Raw genomic sequence first — 20934 nt, 5'->3', positions numbered from 1 at the left:
GTGTGTTGGGTATACACACAGTGAGCAGACAGGATGAGTTGTGTGTTGGGTACACACAGTGAGCAGACAGGATGAGTTGTGTGTTGGGTATACACACAGTGAGCAGACAGGATGAGTTGTGTGTTGGGTATACACACAGTGAGCAGACAGGATGAGTTGTGTGTTGGGTATACACACAGTGAGCAGATAGGATGAGTTGTGTGTTGGGTATACACACAGTGAGCAGACAGGATGAGTTGTGTGTTGGGTACACACAGTGAGCAGACAGGATGAGTTGTGTGTTGGGTATACACACAGTGAGCAGACAGGATGAGTTGTGTGTTGGGTATACACACAGTGAGCAGACAGGATGAGTTGTGTGTTGGGTATACACACAGTGAGCAGAGGCAGGATGAGTTGTGTGTTGGGTATACACACAGTGAGCAGACAGGATGAGTTGTGTGTTGGGTATACACACAGTGAGCAGACAGGATGAGTTGTGTGTTGGGAACACACAGAGAGCACGCACAGGTTTCCCCAGACTGAGAGACTCACCTTCAGTTTTAATTTTCAGGGCGGTTCTCACCAGGGCAAACAGCGTGGCGTTGAAGGTCACCGTGCCGTCTGAGTTCAAGGGCATGTTCATGGCCACCAGCCTCTGCCAGAGGAGAGAGGGAAAGCACTCAGTGCAGCGTGTGTCTAGTGAAGTGACGAGTACATTTCATTTCCTTACACGCCGCCATCCCACCCAGCAAACGGACAGAGAAACATGCCACACACATTAACGCACGCACAAGCACACACACAGGCACACGGACAGAGAAACATGCCACACACATTAACGCACGCACAAGCACACACACAGAGCACACACAGACACAAAAACATGCATGGCACACACACACACACACACACACACACATACGAGAGTCACTCATTTGGCCAGGATATGATGCCAGATGGTGTGTATTGTGAGCCCCCCTCCTCTGGATTATGGCGGCCTCTTTGATCTCAGTCATTATTTGATGCTGTGTTTCTGATTCCCATTTCAAATGTTCCGATTCCCGTTTCAAATGTTCTGATTCCCGTTTCAAATGTTCCAATTCCCGTTTCAAATGTTCCGATTCCCGTTTCAAATGTTCCAATTCCCGTTTCAAATGTTCCGATTCCCGTTTCAAATGTTCCGATTCCCGTTTCAAATGTTCCGATTCCTATTTCAAACATTCTGATTCCCATTTCAAATGTTATGATTCCCGTTTCAAACGTTCCGATTCCCGTTTCAAATGTTCCGATTCCTATTTCAAACATTCTGATTCCTATTTCAAACATTCTGATTCCTGTTTCAAATGTTATGATTCCTATTTCAAATGTCATGAGCATAAGGACAATGTTTGTTCGAAGCAGTGGTCAGCCATACTGAAAAAAAAACAGTGCTCCTCTGTGGTAACTCACACTGTGAGTGATCAGCGCTCCTCTGTGGTAACTCACACTGTGAGGGATCAGTGCTCCTCTGTGGTTGAGACGGGTGCGTGGGGGTTGGACCCAAAATGCACGACTCAGAAACAATAGTAAAATAAAGTCCCGTTAGGGCTTTATTCGGGACGAGTCCCAGGAGCGTAGTCAACACAAGCAAAGTCCATACATGAAGATCCAGCCAAACAAATACAAAACAAACAAAAAGCACGGTGCCGAGGGAAGAGGCAATCTCGTAGTCGGTAGGCGTGCAGGGAGGTCCGGTAGCAGGAGAGCTGTCAGCGGGGCAGATGAACAGGCGGACGGCAGGCAGAGGCGTAGTCGTGGGCGAAGCGGGAGTCGAAACCATGAAACAATCAGCGGGGCAAAAGTACAAAAACGGTAGGCGGGGACGTAGTCAAAAAACAAACGATGGTCACAAAACAGAAATCAATAAACTATGGTCGGTAAACAGGCTTGGATCGTAACGTGTAATCAAAACAGTAAATGCTCAAGAGTTGCGTGGAAAACAGAGGCAGACAATTTTGCAGTGAACAGTTGCGCGACTGGGCTATAAATGCAGGTGTAGACAGGTGTAGACAATTAGTTAGAGCGTAGCAAGGAAATGGAAAACAGGTGCGATGGATGACAAGTTTAACAAGGAGATTAGTAATCGTTAGTAATAAACCTATCCTGCCCTAGCATTAGTAAATTAGTAAATGACATGCACGAGAAACGTAAGGTAACATGAACACATGATTAGTTTGTTAGTCTCTACCCAATCCTGATCTAGCGTTAGTAGTTTTAGTAAATAGACAAATAGAAACAATAGGGAGTGAATGACAGAAGGAGAGAGAGAGAAAAGGCGGAACGCAAGGTTTGCGGAAAAACATGTAAAAGTGTATGCATAAACCGTGACCAGTTAACGTAACAATAAACATAAATCAAAACATGACACAACGCGAAACTAAGACGATAACCACTAAACATAACCAGGAATATAATCGTACGAAAACATAACTAGACATGACAAGAAAATAAATCGTAACGAGACATAACTAAACATGACAAGAAAATAAATCGTAACGAAACATAACTAAATAACTGAACCTCCCGAAGAACAGCGCCCATCTCGCCTGTCGAGAATTCAGCCTTTTGGCTGTCTGGAGGTATGCCAGGTTCTTGTGGTCGGTCCAAACGATGAACGGCTTCTCGGCCCCCTCCAGCCAATGTCTCCACTCCTCCAGCGCCAGTTTGACTGCCAGCAGCTCATGGTTTCCAACGTCGTAGTTCCTCTCCGCCGGGGACAGCTTCTTGGAGAAGAAGGCGCAGGGGTGTAGTCGGTTGTCAGCGGCCGCCACCTGAGAGAGCACTGCTCCCACCCCTGTGTCGGAAGAATTCGTCTCGACCACAAACTGGCGGGTGGGGTCGGGGTGTACCAGGATGGGAGCGGAAGAGAACAGTCTCTTGACCTTGGTGAAGGCCGTCTCAGCTTCGGGGCTCCACCGGAATGGCACCGCTGGGGACGTGAGCTTGGTTAGAGGGGAGACCACTTGACTATAGGAACGGATGAACCTTCGGTAGAAATTGGCGAATCCCAAGAAGCGCTGGAGTTGCTTGCGTGAGGTGGGTGTGGGCCAGTCGGTGACCGCCAGAATCTTCTTGGGATCCGCCCTGATCTGTCCCTTCTCAAGGATAAACCCAAGGAACTCAACTGTGTCGGAGTGGAAGACGCACTTCTCTGCCTTGACAAACAATTTGTTCTCTAGAAGCCTTTGTAGAACTTGCCTGACGTGGTTTTCATGATCCTTGGCATTGGTGGAGTAGATCAAGATGTCATCCAGGTAGACGAACACATGGCGACCCAACAAGTCCCGAAGAACGTCATTCACCAGGGCCTGGAACACAGCAGGAGCATTGGTGAGGCCGAATGGCATGACCAGGTATTCAAAGTGTCCGAGAGAGGTATTGAAGGCGGTCTTCCATTCATCGCCCTCACGGATCCGGACCAGGTGGTACGCGTTGCGAAGATCCAACTTGGTGAAGATGGTGGCCTCGTAAAGTGGGTGGAACGCGGAGTCCATCAGGGGCAGAGGATACTTGTTCCTCACCGTGATGTTGTTCAGCTCCCTGTAGTCGATGCACAGGCGTAGGGAGCCATCCTTCTTCTGGACGAAGAAGAATCCCGCACCGACGGGAGAGGAAGAATTAGTCCGTTAGCCAGGCAGTCACGGATGTATGTCTCCATAGCCTCCCTTTCAGGTCTGGAGACGTTGTAAAGGCGACTTGAGGGAAGTGACGAACCAGGAAGGAGCTCGATGGCGCAGTCGTAGGGTCGACGAGGCGGCAGAGACTGAGCTTGTATCTTGGAGAACACTGCGCCCAGGTCATGGTAAGGTGTGGGAACCCTTTCCAGGGAGGGCTTGGGAGTCTGTGGTGGAGCTGGTGCTCCCTCTGCTGGTGGTGGAGCGGAACGCAAGCAGGACAGATGACATCTAGAATCCCAGGCTTGAACTTGATTGGAACTCCAGTTGATCGTGGGGTTGTGTTTCTGGAGCCAGGGTAATCCCAAGATGAGTTGGTCATTGGGGGACTGGATGACGCGGAACTGGATCATCTCCCGATGGTTCCCAGAAATGACCAGTTGACAGGGAATAGTAATGTGCGTCATGCGGCAGAAAGTCCTTCCATCCAGCGACCGCGCATTCTCAGGGTGGGGTAGAGGGAGGGTGGGGATGTTCAGTTCGGACACCAACACTTCGTCGATGAGATTGGCGTCCGCTCCAGAATCCACCAACGCGTTAATCCGGGTTGTTCTGTCGGGAAGAATCAACAGCGTGGTGAGCGTGGGACGATGGTTCTCTCTGTCAGCACCCTCATGCCTGTCGACTGCTCTCACCTCTACTGGTCGCCTGGTCCTGAAGGAGCACCGAGCCTGGGTGTGACCCGGCCTCCCACAGTAGAAGCACGAACCGGTGGTTCTGCGGCGTGCTCGTTCCTCGGTAGAGACCCTGGTACTGGCCTGGGACAGGTCCATGGGTTCGGATCCCTCCGACTGCTGCTCCTCTCGTCGAGGACTTGGGCCCTGCCTGGGGTACGGGTTGCCGGGAAGGATCGGTCTCTCCGACCGGCGTTGTCTGGCGCGGTTGTCCAGGCGGATCGTGGTGCGCACGAGTTGGTCGAGCTGGGTGATGGGGTCCAGTCGCGCCAACTCGTCCTGGAGCGTCTCGCTCAGGCTGGCCAGGAAGAGATTCGCCAAAGCTGCATCGTTCCAACTAGTAGCTGCTGCGAGGGTGCGGAAGTCGATGGAGTGGTCTGCCGCGGTCTTCCGTCCCTGGCGCAGAGCAATCAGTCTCTGGGATGGCTCCTGGTCGCTGGATGCGTGTTGGAACACCTTTCGAATCTCGTCGGCGAAGACTGGGTAACGAGGAGGGAAAGAATCCCCGGACCACACCGCCGTAGCCCAATCCAACGCCCTCCCCTTGAGTAGTCCCATCACATAGCCAATCCGACGGTCGTCGCTGTTGTAGGTCTGGGGCTGTTGTTTGAATACAAACTCGCATTGGAGTAGGAACGCCTTGCACCTCTCAGGTTCTCCACCGAACCTCTCCGGGGGGGGTTGTTGGGGCTCCCGGAATTGCCAGGCTCCCGAGGGGTTGACCGCCGGGGAAGTGGGTGGGTGGGTGGGTTCCTCCCGTGGTTGTGGCAGGACCGCAACGGCGAGCCTCCTCATCTCTGCACACAGTTCACAAATCTCTAGGTGAAGCTCGGAGATTCCTTGTGAATGCTGCCGGACGATGGCTCCTTGTTCCTGGAGGGCATGGAACATGGCAGTTGAGTCAGCAGGGTCCATAGTGGCGAAATTGTTCTGAGACGGGTGCGTGGGGGTTGGACCCAAAATGCACGACTCAGAAACAATAGTAAAATAAAGTCCCGTTAGGGCTTTATTCGGGACGAGTCCCAGGAGCGTAGTCAACACAAGCAAAGTCCATACACGAAGATCCAGCCAAACAAATACAAAACAAACAAAAAGCACGGTGCCGAGGGAAGAGGCAATCTCGTAGTCGGTAGGTGTGCAGGGAGGTCCGGTAGCAGGAGAGCTGTCAGCGTGGCAGATGAACAGGCGGACGGCAGACAGAGGCGTAGTCGTGGGCGAAGCGGGAGTCGAAACCATGAAACAATCAGCGGGGCAAAAGTACAAAAACGGTAGGCGGGGACGTAGTCAAAAAACAAACGATGGTCACAAAACAGAAATCAATAAACTATGGTCGGTAAACAGGCTTGGATCGTAACGTGTAATCAAAACAGTAAATGCTCAAGAGTTGCGTGGAAAACAGAGGCAGACAATTTTGCAGTGAACAGTTGCGCGACTGGGCTATAAATGCAGGTGTAGACAGGTGTAGACAATTAGTTAGAGCGTAGCAAGGAAATGGAAAACAGGTGCGATGGATGACAAGTTTAACAAGGAGATTAGTAATCGTTAGTAATAAACCTATCCTGCCCTAGCATTAGTAAATTAGTAAATGACATGCACGAGAAACGTAAGGTAACATGAACACATGATTAGTTTGTTAGTCTCTACCCAATCCTGATCTAGCGTTAGTAGTTTTAGTAAATAGACAAATAGAAACAATAAGGAAGTGAATGACAGAAGGAGAGAGAGAGAAAAGGCGGAACGCAAGGTTTGCGGAAAAACATGTAAAAGTGTATGCATAAACCGTGACCAGTTAACGTAACAATAAACATAAATCAAAACTTGACACAACGCGAAACTAAGACGATAACCACTAAACATAACCAGGAATATAATCGTACGAAAACATAACTAGACATGACAAGAAAATAAATCGTAACGAGACATAACTAAACATGACAAGAAAATAAATCATAACGAAACATAACTAAACAACATGACGAACCTAGACTAACATAATACATGAAGACACTACATGACTAAGACAACATGAATAAACATAAAACATGGCGAGACAGACCTGAAACGTGACAGTGGTAACTCACACTGTGAGGGATCAGCGCTCCTCTGTGGTAACTCACACTGTGAGGGATCAGCGCTCCTCTGTGGTAACTCACACTGTGATCAGCGCTCCTCTGTGGTAACTCACACTGTGAGGGATCAGAGCTCCTCTGTGGTAACTCACACTGTGAGGGATCAGAGCTCCTCTGTGGTAACTCACACTGTGAGGGATCAGCGCTCCTCTGTGGTAACTCACACTGTGAGGGATCAGAGCTCCTCTGTGGTAACTCACACTGTGAGGGATCAGTGCTCTTACCTTGCAGGCGACGCGGTGAGGACAGAGTTTCCCAAAACCCAGAGGGGGCTGGATTCTGCGCAGCAGTGCGACCACGTCGAGATGCTTAATACGGCCCCTACAACACAAACACACACCTCTGAAACACAACCAGGCACTACAACACAAACACACACTTCTGAAACACAAACATGCACTACAACACAAACACATGTCTCTGAAACACAACCAGGCACTACAACACAAACACACACTTCTGAAACACAAACATGCACTACAACACAAACACATGTCTCTGAAACACAACCAGGCACTACAACACAAACACACACTTCTGAAACACAAACACGCACTACAACACAAACACATGTCTCTGAAACACAAACATGCACTACAACACAAACACAAGTCTCTGAAACACAACCACGCACTGCTACACAACCACAAACCTTACATGTACTGCTACACACTGTTAAGCAACAATACACCTATGAAACAGAACCATACACACACACACAGACAAACACACAGACAAACAACCACATACATAGCGGTGCAACCACATCTACATGCTTACAGTTTTTTACAATCACTTTGACGCTAATCTCACAAGTTTGTGCTTAATTTTCAAAACCTTTGACACAAGACTCAAAATGGTAAGCACTTGTAACACAACCCGTTCGCCTGTTCAAAACATGCATTGTGTATTCATATCTTTGAAGAAATCTTGCACTTCCAAGCTCATTGGTTCAAATTCTGAATTTTTCATGAAATACTATAGGAACATTTGTTTAGATCGTCCGCACAAAAGATACCTATAGCTTCACTGTTTAGTTGTTTTTACAATACTTTAATACAGCAGGAAAAACATCCTTGATACATGTTTTAAAATGGTTATTCTTTTGGTTCTAAATAAAGGCAATAGTAGAAACAGTAGAAGAGAGTGGAATCATTGAACAAAATCGGAAAACTGTAAAACATATATATATAATTACAACATACCATGGATTTGTTTCACAGTATTTGTTTACAATTGCAAACAAGCATTTTTTGATAGAGTTTACTTATATGGACCAAACTGAAAGATTTTTTCATTGCTCTTACAAATTCTCTGAATTCGCTGAACCACCAAAATCTATACATTTCTACAGTCAAATTTGCAAATCACTGACAGAAAATAATGCCTCTTCTGTAATGTCTTTTTTAGATCATTGTTCTATGATAACAAAAAAATCTAGAACTTGTGCTTTTCCTTTGAGACATGCTTGCAGTGGTTTGGTAGTTTTGATATTTTGTGAATGAAAAATTGTTGTGCCAAGCTGCATGCTGGTGCAGAGAGTTGTATGAAGAGTTTTAAAAAAGAGTTCTAAGACGAGAAACAAGGCCACCTCTCTGAGTACTTGTCGTCTGCCATTCCATTGACCACCTCCACCTCCTCTTCCTCCTCCTCTCACTGCTTGATCTCTATTCTAACATGGACCATCTGACTTCTGCATGTTGTTGCAGGTGGATACACATCCTTACTCCTACTCTACCACTACTTCATTACTCCTACTACTGTGTAAAATCATCAGGCATTTGAGCACCAGCTCAGACTTACAAACTGGGGTCATGGGGTGCGTGCCCAAAAAGGTTGAAAACCCCTGTGACAAAGGATGGTGATGAAATCTTACATAACAAAATTATCCTAAAACATTCATGATCAACATGGAATGTTGTTACATGTAATCAGTTTCCATAAAACTATGTTTTAGGAATAATGTTGCAGTAACTTATAATTTTGAGTAGTTGGATACATTGGTAGTTGTAATGAATGAAAAGACGGTATTTTCAAATGTAATGTGTCTATCTCATTTTTAAATGCTAATACTTTGAACTTTGAAAGTTGTGTCATTGTGAACAAGTGATTTGGTTCAGCGAAGAAATGTTTTTTTTGTTTATGTATATTGCATCCACGAAATTGAAAAAAGTGTTTAGAGTTTGGGAAAAATGCACATTTTTATTATCTGTTTTTGAGTTTTGTGTCTACAGTTTTGAAAAATGACCTCAAATGAAATTAGTGTCCAATGATTGTAAAAAACTGTAAACTGTAACCCCTACACCACAAATTCAAGCCTCATACACTAAAACCGCACACTCCTACACAACCACAAACAACCACACACCTTGCACACAGTAACACATACAACTATATGAAACGCAACCACAATGCACAACTACTACCGCATATCTCAAACACAGTCACGCATAGGGTTATACACCAATGAGAACCACACACATAATAAACACAACCGTCCACCCTTGAAACACAACCACACACACAGCTACACAACCTCTACACGAGCAGCACACATCCGTACTTGGCCTCAGGGTCATACTCTGACCAGATCCTTTTGAACTCATCCAGGTGGTGCGGGCCCAGGATGGACCAATCACGTGTCAGGTAGTCAAAGTTATCCATGATGACGGCAACAAACAGATTAATGATCTGGGAAACAGGTGTGAACATAGATAATATAGCATATATACTGTAAACACACTCCCATCCACCAGCCAAAACACAGTACAGTGTGTATAATGTGTACAGGTATGTGTGTATAATGTGTACAGGTATGTGTGTATAGAGTGTACAGGCATGTGTGTATGATAAGTACAGGTATGTGTGCATAATGTGTACAGGTATGTGTGTATGATAAGTACAGGTATGTGTGTATAGTGTATACAGGTATGTGTGTATGATAAGTACAGGTATGTGTGCATGATAAGTACAGGTATGTGTGTATGTGTACAGGTATGTGTGTATAGTGTATACAGGTATGTGTGTATGATAAGTACAGGTATGTGTGTAGAATGTGTACAGGTATGTGTGTATGATTAGTACAGGTAAGTGTGCTGCCAGGGATTTTACAGACTGCATGCAGTTTATTGGGGTATGTACAGTGCAGACCTGGGTCAAATACGTAATTGTTTTGGATTCAAATACTTTTCTAAACGTCACTGAGCTTGACTGGTATATTGGAACCCATGAAACACTCTGTGCAAACTGGTCCTCTTTCTTGGCTCAATTGCCCCAGGTAAGATCAATCGAGCACCGAAAAGTATTTGAATCCAGAACATTGACATATCTGATCCAGTTCTGGCGCTGTGTGTACACTGACACTGCAGGGCAGGAATCATCAACTCTGGCCCTCAAATCGAAAATCCAGCCCTTTTCTCTGGGTAATATGTAGTACGGATAGGCCAGACTGGCTTCACATCTGACTCCCAGGTAAAGGGAGGGTGAACACACCTGACTCCCAGGTAAAGGGAGGGTGAACACACCTGACTCCCAGGTAAAGGGAGGGTGAACACACCTGACTCCCAGGTAAAGGGAGGGTGAACACACCTGACTCCCAGGTAAAGGGTGGGTGAACACACCTGACTCCCAGGTAAAGGGAGGGTGAACACACCTGACTCCCAGGTAAAGGGATGGTGAACACACCTGACTCCCAGGTAAAGGGAGGGTGAACACACCTGACTCCTAGGTAAAGGGAGGGTGGAAAAGCAGCAGTTCTCAGCCCCCGAGGCCCGGAGTTGTTGGGGCATGTGGGCAGTATGAGTAGAGTGTGAGTAGGGCATGTGTACAGCATGCGTGTGATACCCACACACTGTGATTAGGGCATGTGTACACTGTGTGTAGAGCATGTGTACAGTGTGTGTACAGCATGTGTACAGTATGTAGAGCATGTGTACAGTGTGTGAATAGAATGTGTACATTTATGTAAAGGCCAGTTTATTGTCCAGCCTCGCTGCATCAATGCATCGGTCGCGGCGAATGGATGTTTCTGGCCGCATCAACATTTAGTTTATGCTCTGGGCGACTTGAAGTGTGGCTATACTTTTTTGTTAAGGACAACAACCACAGTCTATGTCGGGTGACAAGAGAACTTCCTTGAGCGTTCTGTAATTTCAGTGGAGCGACACTGGCCTAAGGGCCTGCTGAACGTCGATATGTAATGCACAGTTGTGTGGTGGTCACCAGGAAGGCGCAGAGCATGAAGAAGCTGATGAAGTAGATGATGGCGAAGTTGCTCCCGCAGGTGAACTCCTCTCCTGGCTCATAGTCGGACTCAGGGTCACAGCGTTTCCCTGGCAGGCTGGCCAGCATGATTTCCTGCCACGCTTCTCCTGTAGCACACCTGAAAACACCAGATCCCAGCATCACTGAGAATTGTGGGAGTTGTAGTTTTTTTGTTGAGCGTTACCTGAACAGTAGCAGTTGCTGATGAGCATTCCATGAGCAGTATTGAGGATTGTGGGAGCTGTAGTTTTATTTTAGTGTTTCATACACAGTAACAGTAGTGAGGATTGTGGGAGCTGTAGTTTTATTTTAGTGTTACATAAACAGTAACAGCAGTGAGGATTGTGGGAGCTGTAGTTTTATTCGTGTTACCTGAACAGCAGCAGTACAGCCTGTGGGAAAGTTTGGAAGTTGTTGTTCCTGTTGATCTGGGTGTAGTCCTGCATGGCAATCTTACCAAAGGTCTAGAGCAGAGAGTAGGAGAAATAATAACCATAATTAAACAATTTACAGATAACAATAAGAACTACTGCTTCTGGAGATTCATACAATGTTTCTCACATGCACAGAACAGTTAGTAGAGAGAGAGAGAGAGAGAGAGAGAGAGTGGGAGACCCACTTGCATGCCAATGACAGCATAGATGAAGAAGATCATAGCAATGAGGAGAGCAACATATGGCAAGGCCTGTATACGAAAGAGAAAGAGAGAGAGTATGTTATAAGGGTAAGACTTGGGATAAATACAGTGCATCTCATATACTTCTCGAACACACAGAGGGGCACCAAATACAGGTATAATAAAGACAGCGTACCTTAGAGCAATCAGAAAAACACATGTGACAGGGCTAATTTCAGTATGTGTGTGTGTGTGTGTGTGTGTGTGCAAGCGTCTATGTCCAAGTATGTGTCCAAGTGTGTGTACATGTTTATGGGTCGTGAGGTGTTGTAGTTTTTTGTTGAGAGTTACCTGAATAGTAGCAGTTTGTGATATATGTGTTTGTGTGAGAGAGAGCTTGCATCTGTGTGTGTGCACGCATGCATGTTTGAGAAAGCACACATCTGTGTGTGTGCGCGTGTACGTGTGTATGTGTTTACATCTGCATCAAAGTATGTGTCCAAGTGTGTGTGTGCATGTGTGTTTGAGAAAGCATCTGTGTGTGTGTGTGTGTGTGTGTGTGCGTGCGCGTATGTATGTGTGTATGTGTGAGGTGTGTGTGTGTGTGTGTGTGTGTGTGCGTGTGTGTGTGTGTGCGTGTGTGTGTGTGCGTGCGCGTATGTATGTGTGTGTGTGTGTGTGTGTGTGTGTGTGTGTGTGTGTGTATGTGTGTGTGTATGTGTGTGTGCGTATGTGTGTGTGTGTGTGTGCGTGCGCGTATGTATGTGTGTATGTGTGTGTGTGTGTGTGTGTGTGTGTGTGTGTGTGCGCGTGCGCGTATGTATGTGAGTATGTGTGTGTGTGTGTGTGTGTGCACGTGCGCGTATGTATGTGTGTGTGTGTGTGTGTGCGTGTGTGTATGTGTGTGTGTGTGTGTGTGTGTGTGTGTGTGTGTGTGTGTGTGTGTGTGCGTATGTATGTGTGTGTGTGTGTGTGTGTGTGTGTGTGTGTGTGTGTGCGTGTGCGTATGTATGTGTGTGTGTGTGAGGTGCATATGAGTCTGAGTATATGTGTGGGTTGAATCACTGTGATGCCAATTTATGTAAAGCGTTAATTTGTTCAGAGGACAATTTGTTCCAGTTATTTGTTTTACCTAGTGCTTCAAACGAATGAAATATTAATTCTACATGTATTAAATATAAATGCGGCAAAGTATTTGTTTTATTGTGTAATAAACGCAATAATAAAATAACATGTTATTCCAGCAGTAAAGTGTTGCATAAAAGAGCAACATGTTGTTCACATTCAGAACCTTTTTTTCCATTTATGGCCTTCAAACTGTGGTCTCATGACCTCTGACCTCTCACCTGGAGGGACTTCACAAAGGTCCATAGCAGCGTGCGAATGCCCTCCCCTTTACTAAGCAGTTTGACCAATCGCATTACCCGAAACAGACGAAAGAAAGTGATGGACACTCGGGAGCTGTCCTCAGAGCTCTGAGAAAGATAAAGAAATAGAGACAGAGGAGGAAAAGGAAAACAAAGATGTTTGAAATGTAGCCATACATATCTGTCCCTTTGTGATGCAGAGAAACCTAATGTTTTATGGTCACTGTAATATGAATAAGTCACTTTTCATTCATTTACACATGATTAATCATTCAAGCGTGAGAATGGAACCAAATCTTGTGAGCAAGTAGTATCTATGGCAACAATAATAAATGGATTTGAGTTATCAGACTTACGCTAAACTCTGTGACCACGATGTCCACGACACTGCCCACCACGATAAGAGCATCAAACGAATTCCAGGCATCTGAGAAATAATGCTGTAGGAGAAATTAAAATGGTATTAATGGCAAGAAGTAATGTGAAACATAAACATATAAACATATAATAACATAACATATATTTATAACTGGACGCAGCAGTATGCTAGTCTGCTGTTTCTAGTCCTGCTGTAGGTGACCAGTTCCTGCTCTCCTACACACAGTGGTGGGCAGCTGAGCCCAGCTGCTGGAGCAGTACTACCAGACACAGGCCCTCTTAACTACCTTCGGCCAAATCTACAGTTTTCCACACAGAATCCCCATATGCAGCAAGTTCTACATGCACCTGCGAAAGCTACGTGGACGTGCTGACTACCTCAGAAAAAAGTGCAGACAGGTGAGGAGGAGAAGATATACAATGCGGCCTTACCCTTGGTCTGAGAGCAAGGATCTTGAGGACCATTTCAAAAGTGAAAAGCCCGGTGAACACCATGTTGAGGATGTCCATGGTGTAGTTGAAGGGCTTTGACTGCTCGTAGTGCTGAGGGACACAGAGACAGCAACATGTTCGGCCGAGCCGATTTCTTTCAATATGTCACTGTGCGAATGTCATTAAATGTGCACTAGCAAGGCTTAATGTATGTCTCCTGAAATGAGCACAGCCAATGTTTCATTAACAAAGAATACAATGACAAGTAAAGAAAAGATTTCTCCTGGAAATTTGCATTGTTATTGTAATTATAATCTTTCAAGGCTATCATATTTTTCCTAATTTTGTTTTTATTCAAAATAAAACCCGAATAATTCCCGAAATAAAATCTGAAAATGATGAGACACGGACATATAAGTGTACACTTATACAAGTAATGATCTTCTGCCCTGTTACTGAATAATCCATACCATACCACATACAGTAATGTACCTACTGCCCTTTAAAAAGAAAAACTGCCACATTTCAAATGGTAATCTTCCACTGCCCTGTCAGTGAAGCATAATTCAGTCACAGCGTCATCTGTTTCTGTTTTGCAAATGTATGTGTGTCAGCTTGCCTTCTGCATACCTGCACAGCCAGAGTCACAGTGTTGAGCAGAATCAGGACAAACATAATGTACTCGAATGCCGTTGAGTTCACTATGGACCAGAACTTATACTGGACCGGGTTCTTAGGGATGTACAGTTTCAGAGGCTGGGCCTTCAGTGCATACTCGACACACTGCCTCTGAGGAAGAGGAAATGAGCATTAATACACCAATATCACTCCACACAATGACGAGTAATAGCTACGGTATAATACGCTACCAAAATAAGAGCAGACATTTATTTAATAAGATTCTATTATTTTGTAATAATAAAATTTACAATTATGTTATGCACCATTCAATTTTCAAGGACCTTTCTCAATTTAAAGAAATATTATTTTGTCCATTATGACATAAGACTTTATGCCTGACCTGGGTCAAATTCATAATAGCTTTCAATTCAAATACTTTTCTGCGCTCAATCTTTCTAAATTGGATCTTTCATGGTGCAATTTTGCCAGAAGGTAGAATTTGTACTTTTTGAGAGTATCATAGGTTCAAATACACCAGGCAAGCTTTTGAAAAGTTTTTGAATCCAAAACGATTACATATTTGACTCTGCCACTACTGCTACCGTTCCTGCGGTCTTGGAGTAAGAACGGACCTGGTTCTTGTCCAGCTCGCAGTTCTTGTACTCCTGCTCCCCCTGTTCACGGAACGTGATGATGACAAAACCCACAAAGATGTTCATCATGAAGAAGGCGATGATGATGATGTACACGATGAAGAAGATGGAGATCTCGATGCGGAAGTTGTAGATCGGCCCGTGGTTCTCGCCGTTGGCGTCGATGGCCTTGTACAGCAGTCTGAGGGAAAGAGGGAGAGAAAGAGGGAGAGAGAGAAGCAGCTGACACAGCGGCCGTCCCTCCATTTCCTACAAAATGGCTAAAAACACTCCTGCGCCCTGCTGTCAAATCTAGCTATCGCAGCTTGACCGAATTGAAAATGGAGCTGGTCAAGCTGGTCATAAGCTGGTCTAGCTGGGTATGAGCTGGTCAATCAGCATGGTCAAGCTGGTCATAAGCTGGTCTAGCTGGGTATGAGCTGGTCAATCAGCATGACCAAGCTGGTCATAAAGCTGGTCTAGCTGGGTATGAGCTGCTCAACCAGTTTTTTAGCCTGTCTGTTTCAAAACATAGCTGGAGCTGGTCAAATCATGTCAAGCTGGGAGCTAGTCTGAACTGGTCAACCAGCTGTTAGCTGTTTCAAAACCTAGCTTGAGCTGTTTTTGTGGTACAGTCTTGACATTGCCCTTGACCAAGCACTGGCCTCAAAACTAGAGTTCTGAGTCTCCAGGCACTGCACTATGGCTGTCCACTGCTATTAGGTGATTTGGGACTAGGATTACCCCATGGGGTTCAGCAAAGTGTATGTATATAAAAAAAACATTTATTTTTAAATTTGCTTCCCTAGGCTCACTTTAAACAGCTTTAAATTGCTGCAAATGAGGATGGCATATAGGGAGGACGGTCAGGGGCAGCCATGGCCTCTGCAGTCATTGTAAAAGGTAACACTGCCAGGATGGGCCCGGACCATCCAGACCATCCGGATTAATCCGGCTCACACTCACGCTGGCCAGCCCTCGAAGGTGGAGACGGTGAACAGCGCCATCATGCCCATCAGCACGTTGTCGAAGTTGAAGTCGCTGTTCAGCCAGATCCTTTCCCTCACCGCGGGCTGCGTCACGTCCCCGTCCTTGTACACCACAAACGTGCCCCTGGAAGGGAAACCCGAGGGAGGGGCCACAGCCGCGCGGTCACAGCTTTGGAGGTGAGGTCAGTTTGGGGTGTGGTCACAGTTTTGGGGGTGTGAACACAGTGTTCTGGTGTGGTCACAGTGTTGGGGTGTGGTCACAGTGTTGGGGTGTGGTCACAGTGTTGGAGGTGTGGTCACAGTGTTGGAGGTGTGGTCACAGTGTTGGGGTGTGGTCACAGTGTTGGGGTGTGGTCACAGTGTTGGAGGTGTGGTCACAGTGTTGGGGTGTGGTCACAGTGTTGGGGTGTGGTCACAGTGTTGGAGGTGTGGTCACAGTGTTGGGGTGTGGTCACAGTGTTGGGGTGTGGTCACAGTGTTGGAGGTGTGGTCACAGTGTTGGGGTGTGGTCACAGTGTTGGGGTGTGGTCACAGTTTTGGGGGTGTGAACACAGTGTTGGGGTGTGGTCACAGTTTTGGGGGTGTGAACACAGTGTTCTGGTGTGGTCACAGTGTTGGGGTGTGGTCACAGTGTTGGGGTGTGGTCACAGTGTTGGGGTGTGGTCACAGTGTTGGAGGTGTGGTCACAGTGTTGGGGTGTGGTCACAGTGTTGGAGGTGTGGTCACAGTGTTGGGGTGTGGTCACAGTGTTGGGGTGTGGTCACAGTGTTGGAGGTGTGGTCACAGTGTTGGGGTGTGGTCACAGTGTTGGGGTGTGGTCACAGTGTTGGGGTGTGGTCACAGTGTTGGGGTGTGGTCACAGTGTTGGAGGTGTGGTCACAGTGTTGGGGTGTGGTCACAATTGTGGGGGTGTGGTCACAGTGTTGGGGTGTGGTCACAGTGTTGGAGGTGTGGTCACAGTGTTGGGGTGTGGTCACAGTGTTGGGGTGTGGTCACAGTGTTGGAGGTGTGGTCACAGTGTTGGGGTGTGGTCACAGTGTTGGGGTGTGGTCACAGTATTGGGGTGTGGTCACAGTGTTGGGGTGTGGTCACAATGTTGAGGTGAGGTCACAGTGTTGGGGTGTGGTCACAGTATTGGGGTGTGGTCACAGTGTTGGGGTGTGGTCACAATGTTGGGGTGAGGTCACAGTGTTGGGGTGTGGTCACAATTTTGGGGGTGTGAACACAGTGTTCTGGTGTGGCTACAGTGTTGATGTGTGGTCACAGTGTTGGGGTGTGAACACAGTGTTGAGGTGTGGTCACAGTGTTGGGGTGTGGTACAGAATGACTCACTTGCACTGGTCTGGGGTGCTCTTTGCCTCATCAGTACAGCGGTAAAATTTCCCCTGAAACACAAAAAATACAGTGCAACAAGAGTACAATCTTCAATTAAATGGTAAATGGTTGGAATTTATATAGCACCTTTATCCAAAACGTTGTACAATTGATGCTTCTCATTCACCCATTCATACACACACACTCATAGTGATTGGCTGCCATACAAGGCATCAACCAGCTCGTCAGGAGGTGTCTTGCTCAAGGACACTTCGACACACCCAGGGTGGGATCGAACCCACAACCCTGCCAGACGACTGCTCTCACCGCCTGTGCCAATGTTGCCCTAATTAATACTTGATAGGTCATTGTAAATATGTATTACAAATAAAACCCTTGACTGAGAACTTAAATACTATATTCGACCTACTAGCTAGTTAAAGTAAAGAAAATCCCATTCTCCCCATTTCCGATATGCGGATGCCATCTACTGGCAAAAACCTGTATTTTGCCATTCATTGATTCTTTTTCAACCAAAGGTTTTGTTTTCATAACTAGTATGCATGACAATGCATGATTTAAAAGGACAGTTTGTGCCACTTTCTATTTTAACAATAATGCTGCTGTCTGAAAAGCATCTCTGCAGTCTTAAGGAGACAGCAGTCTGCCATCAACACGATATTTTCACATTATTATCTTGCTAGCGAGATTACACATGACATGAGAGAACATGCAATGAGAAACATCCCCTATCAGCCAGTCAGCTAGCTAGTGAGCTAGACTGCAAACTACGTTTACCTAACTATAGGCTAGCTATTTAACTAGAAGGCATTAACACTATCACTGCTATTTCTCCATGTAGCTAGAGCTAGCTGGCTAGCCTAGTGAACTCACTTTGTTGGTGTTTATGGCAGCAGTAGCTGGTCTCTTTTTGGCCGCCCTTGCTTTTCTGTACCCGACACGTTTTCACAAATTGAGTGCTTGCTAGCCACAATGGACAGTCAGTGAGACTGGCTGCTTCTACTATCTGTGTGCTGTGGAACGTCATCTAGCTACCAACTAAATGCGTCTCAAACATAATGGTCTCATATGAATTTAGAACTACAGAACTTCATCCATCCATCCATCCATTTTCACCCACTTATCCGGAGTCGGGTCGCAGTGGCAATAGGCTGGGTATTCCAGGCGTCCCTCTCCCCAGCAATGCATTCCAGCTCCTCCTGGGGGATCCCGAGGCGTTCCCAGGCCAGGAGAGATATATAATCTCTTTCACTTGGGGCAATGACTCCTTCCCAACCCGGAGGGACTCTCATCCCGGCCGCTTCACACTCGGCTGCAAACCGCTCCAGTGCGTGCTGAAGGTCACGGTTCGATGAAGCCAGCAGAACCACGTCGTCCGCAAAAAGCAGAGACGAAATTCTGAGGTCACCAAACCGGACACTCTGCTCACCTCGGCTGCGCCTTGAGATCCTGTCCATGAATACCACAAACAGGACCGGTGACAAGGGGTAACCTTGGCGGAGTCCAACACCCACTGGAAACGTGCTTGACTTTGTGCCAAGGACGCGGACACAGCTCTTACTTTGGTTATACAGGGACCAGATCGCTCGTAACAACGGCCCCGGTACCCTATACTCCCGCAGTACCCCCCACAGGGTTCCCCGGGGGACATGGTCGAAAGCCTTCTCCAAGTCCACAAAGCACATGTGGACTGGATGGGCAAACTCCCATGACCCCGCCAGCAACCCCGCCGAGGTAAAGAGCTGGTCCACTGTTCCACGACCAGGACGGAAGCCACATTGCTCCTCCTGAATCTGAGGTTCAACCGTCGGTCGGAGCCTCCTTTCCAGCACCCTAGAGTAAGCTTTCCCAGGGAGGCTGAGGAGTGTGATACCCCGATAATTGGAGCACACCCTCCGGTCCCCTTTCTTGAAAATGGGGACCACCACCCCGGTCTGCCACTCTACAGGTACTGTCCCCGACCTCCACGCGACACTGAAGAGGCGTGTCAGCCAAGACAGCCCAACAATGTCCAGAGCCTTCAGCATCTCAGGGCGAATCTCATCCACACCCGGCGACTTGCCGCTGAGGAGCTTTTTGACTACCTCAGCAACTTCCGCCAGGGATATAGGTGCAGATTCCCCCGAGTCTTAGGGCTCTGCCTCTTCCACAGAGGACGTGTTGTTTGGGTTCAGGAGCTTCTCAAAGTGCTCTTTCCACTGCCCCACAACATCCCCCGTCCGGGTCAGCAGTTCTCCTCCCCTGCTGAAAACAGCCTGAGACAAGCCCTGCTTTCCCTTTCTGAGTCGTCGGATGGTTTGCCAGAACTTCCTCAATGCCAACCAAAAGTCCTTCTCCATAGCCTCCCCGAACTCCTCCCATACCCGGGTTTTTGCTTCAGCGACTGCCGAAGCCACAGCCCTTCTGGCCACCCGGTACCTGTCTGCTGCTTCAGGGGACCCCCAGCCAGCCAAACCCGAAAGGCCTCCTTCTTCAGCTTGACGGCCTCCCTCACCGCAGGTGTCCACCAGCGGGTTCTTGGGTTGCCGCCCCAACAGGCACTGATGACCTTCTGGCCACAGCTCCTGCTTGCCGCCTCTGCAATGGAGGCTTTGAACATGGCCAACTCGGAATCCATGTCCTCAGCCTTCCCCGGGATGTGTGAGAAGTTCCTCCGGAGGTGGGAGTTGAAGACCTCATGGGCGGGGGCCTCCACCAGATGTTCCCAGTTCACCCTCACTACACGTTTGGGTTTACCGGGTCTGTCCGGCAGCCTCCCCGGCCACTTGATCCAACTCACCACCAGGTGGTGATCAGTTGACAGCTCTGCTCCTCTCTTCACCCAAGTGTCCAAGACATACGGCCGCAGGTCTGATGATACGACCACAAAGTCGATCATCGATCTTTGGCCTAAACTGCTCTGGTACCAAGTACACTTATGAGCAAACCTATGCTTGAATATGGTGTTTGTTATCGACAATCCATGACCAGCACAGAAGTCCAATAACAAGACACCACTCGGGTGAAGATCGGGCAGGCCATTCCTCCCAATCACCCCCTTCCAGGTTTCTCCGTCATTGCCCACGTGAGCGTTGAAGTCGCCCAGCAGAACTATGGAGTCTCCGGGTGGCACCCATTCCAGGATGCCGCCCAGTGACTCCAAGAAGGCCGGATACTCTGAACTGCCATTTGTGCATCAGCACACGTAGTCACAGAGAGGCGACCCTCTCGTTCCCCGGGTAGAACTCCAACACAGTGACACTAGCCGGTGGCTTGTGAGTATCCCCATACCCGCCCGGCGCCTCTCACCCTGAGCAACTCCAGAAAAGAACAGAGTACAGCCCCTCTCCAGGAGTTTGGTTCCGGAACCAGTGCTGTGCGTGGAGGTGAGCCCAACTATATCTAGTTGGTACCGCTCCACCTCCCGCACTAGCTCTGGTTCCTTCCCCACCAGAGAGGTGCCCAGAACCAGTCTGCGACGCCGAGGATCAGCACGCCCGGATCCCCACCTTTGCCTATTGCCCGTTGGGCAAAGCACCCGACTCCGATGCCGACCCCTGCAGGTGGTGAGCCCACAGGGCGGCGGCCCCACGTTACCAATTTGGGCTGTGCCCGGCCGGGCCCCATGGGATAAGGCCCTGCATGATCACTCTGTGAGGTTGTAGTGGTTGTGTCAGGCTTGGGTGCGGCGATAGACTCAGTACCTTGAAGAGTTGGACTCCGATGCAGGCGAACATGAACTGCAGCAGTGTGGTGACGATCATGATGTTCCCGATGGTCCTGATGGCCACGAACACACACTGCACTACATGCTGCAGACAGAC

At 47.6% G+C, this 20934-nt stretch overlaps 1 protein-coding gene across 1 annotated transcript in view; it reads right to left on the bottom strand.

Annotated features, from left to right (window-relative positions):
- The window catches only part of cacna1fb (calcium channel, voltage-dependent, L type, alpha 1F subunit), a 77099-nt gene that overhangs the window by 12713 nt on the left and 43452 nt on the right, over window positions 1–20934 (bottom strand). Inside the window, exons 26-39 of the mRNA XM_061257493.1 lie at window positions 20815–20922; window positions 17129–17181; window positions 15774–15920; window positions 14808–15009; window positions 14185–14343; window positions 13555–13665; window positions 13101–13184; window positions 12724–12852; window positions 11381–11446; window positions 11134–11225; window positions 10720–10879; window positions 9062–9189; window positions 6723–6819; window positions 535–637 (exon numbers count right to left, since the gene is read on the bottom strand). Of these exons, the coding sequence (XP_061113477.1) occupies window positions 535–637; window positions 6723–6819; window positions 9062–9189; window positions 10720–10879; window positions 11134–11225; window positions 11381–11446; window positions 12724–12852; window positions 13101–13184; window positions 13555–13665; window positions 14185–14343; window positions 14808–15009; window positions 15774–15920; window positions 17129–17181; window positions 20815–20922 (1639 nt within the window). The remainder of the gene's footprint in view (window positions 1–534; window positions 638–6722; window positions 6820–9061; window positions 9190–10719; window positions 10880–11133; window positions 11226–11380; window positions 11447–12723; window positions 12853–13100; window positions 13185–13554; window positions 13666–14184; window positions 14344–14807; window positions 15010–15773; window positions 15921–17128; window positions 17182–20814; window positions 20923–20934) is intronic.

This window comes from Conger conger, chromosome 10 (assembly GCF_963514075.1).
Source record: "Conger conger chromosome 10, fConCon1.1, whole genome shotgun sequence".
NCBI classification, from domain to species: domain Eukaryota; kingdom Metazoa; phylum Chordata; class Actinopteri; order Anguilliformes; family Congridae; genus Conger; species Conger conger.
This window is presented reverse-complemented; position numbering and strand designations above follow the sequence as displayed.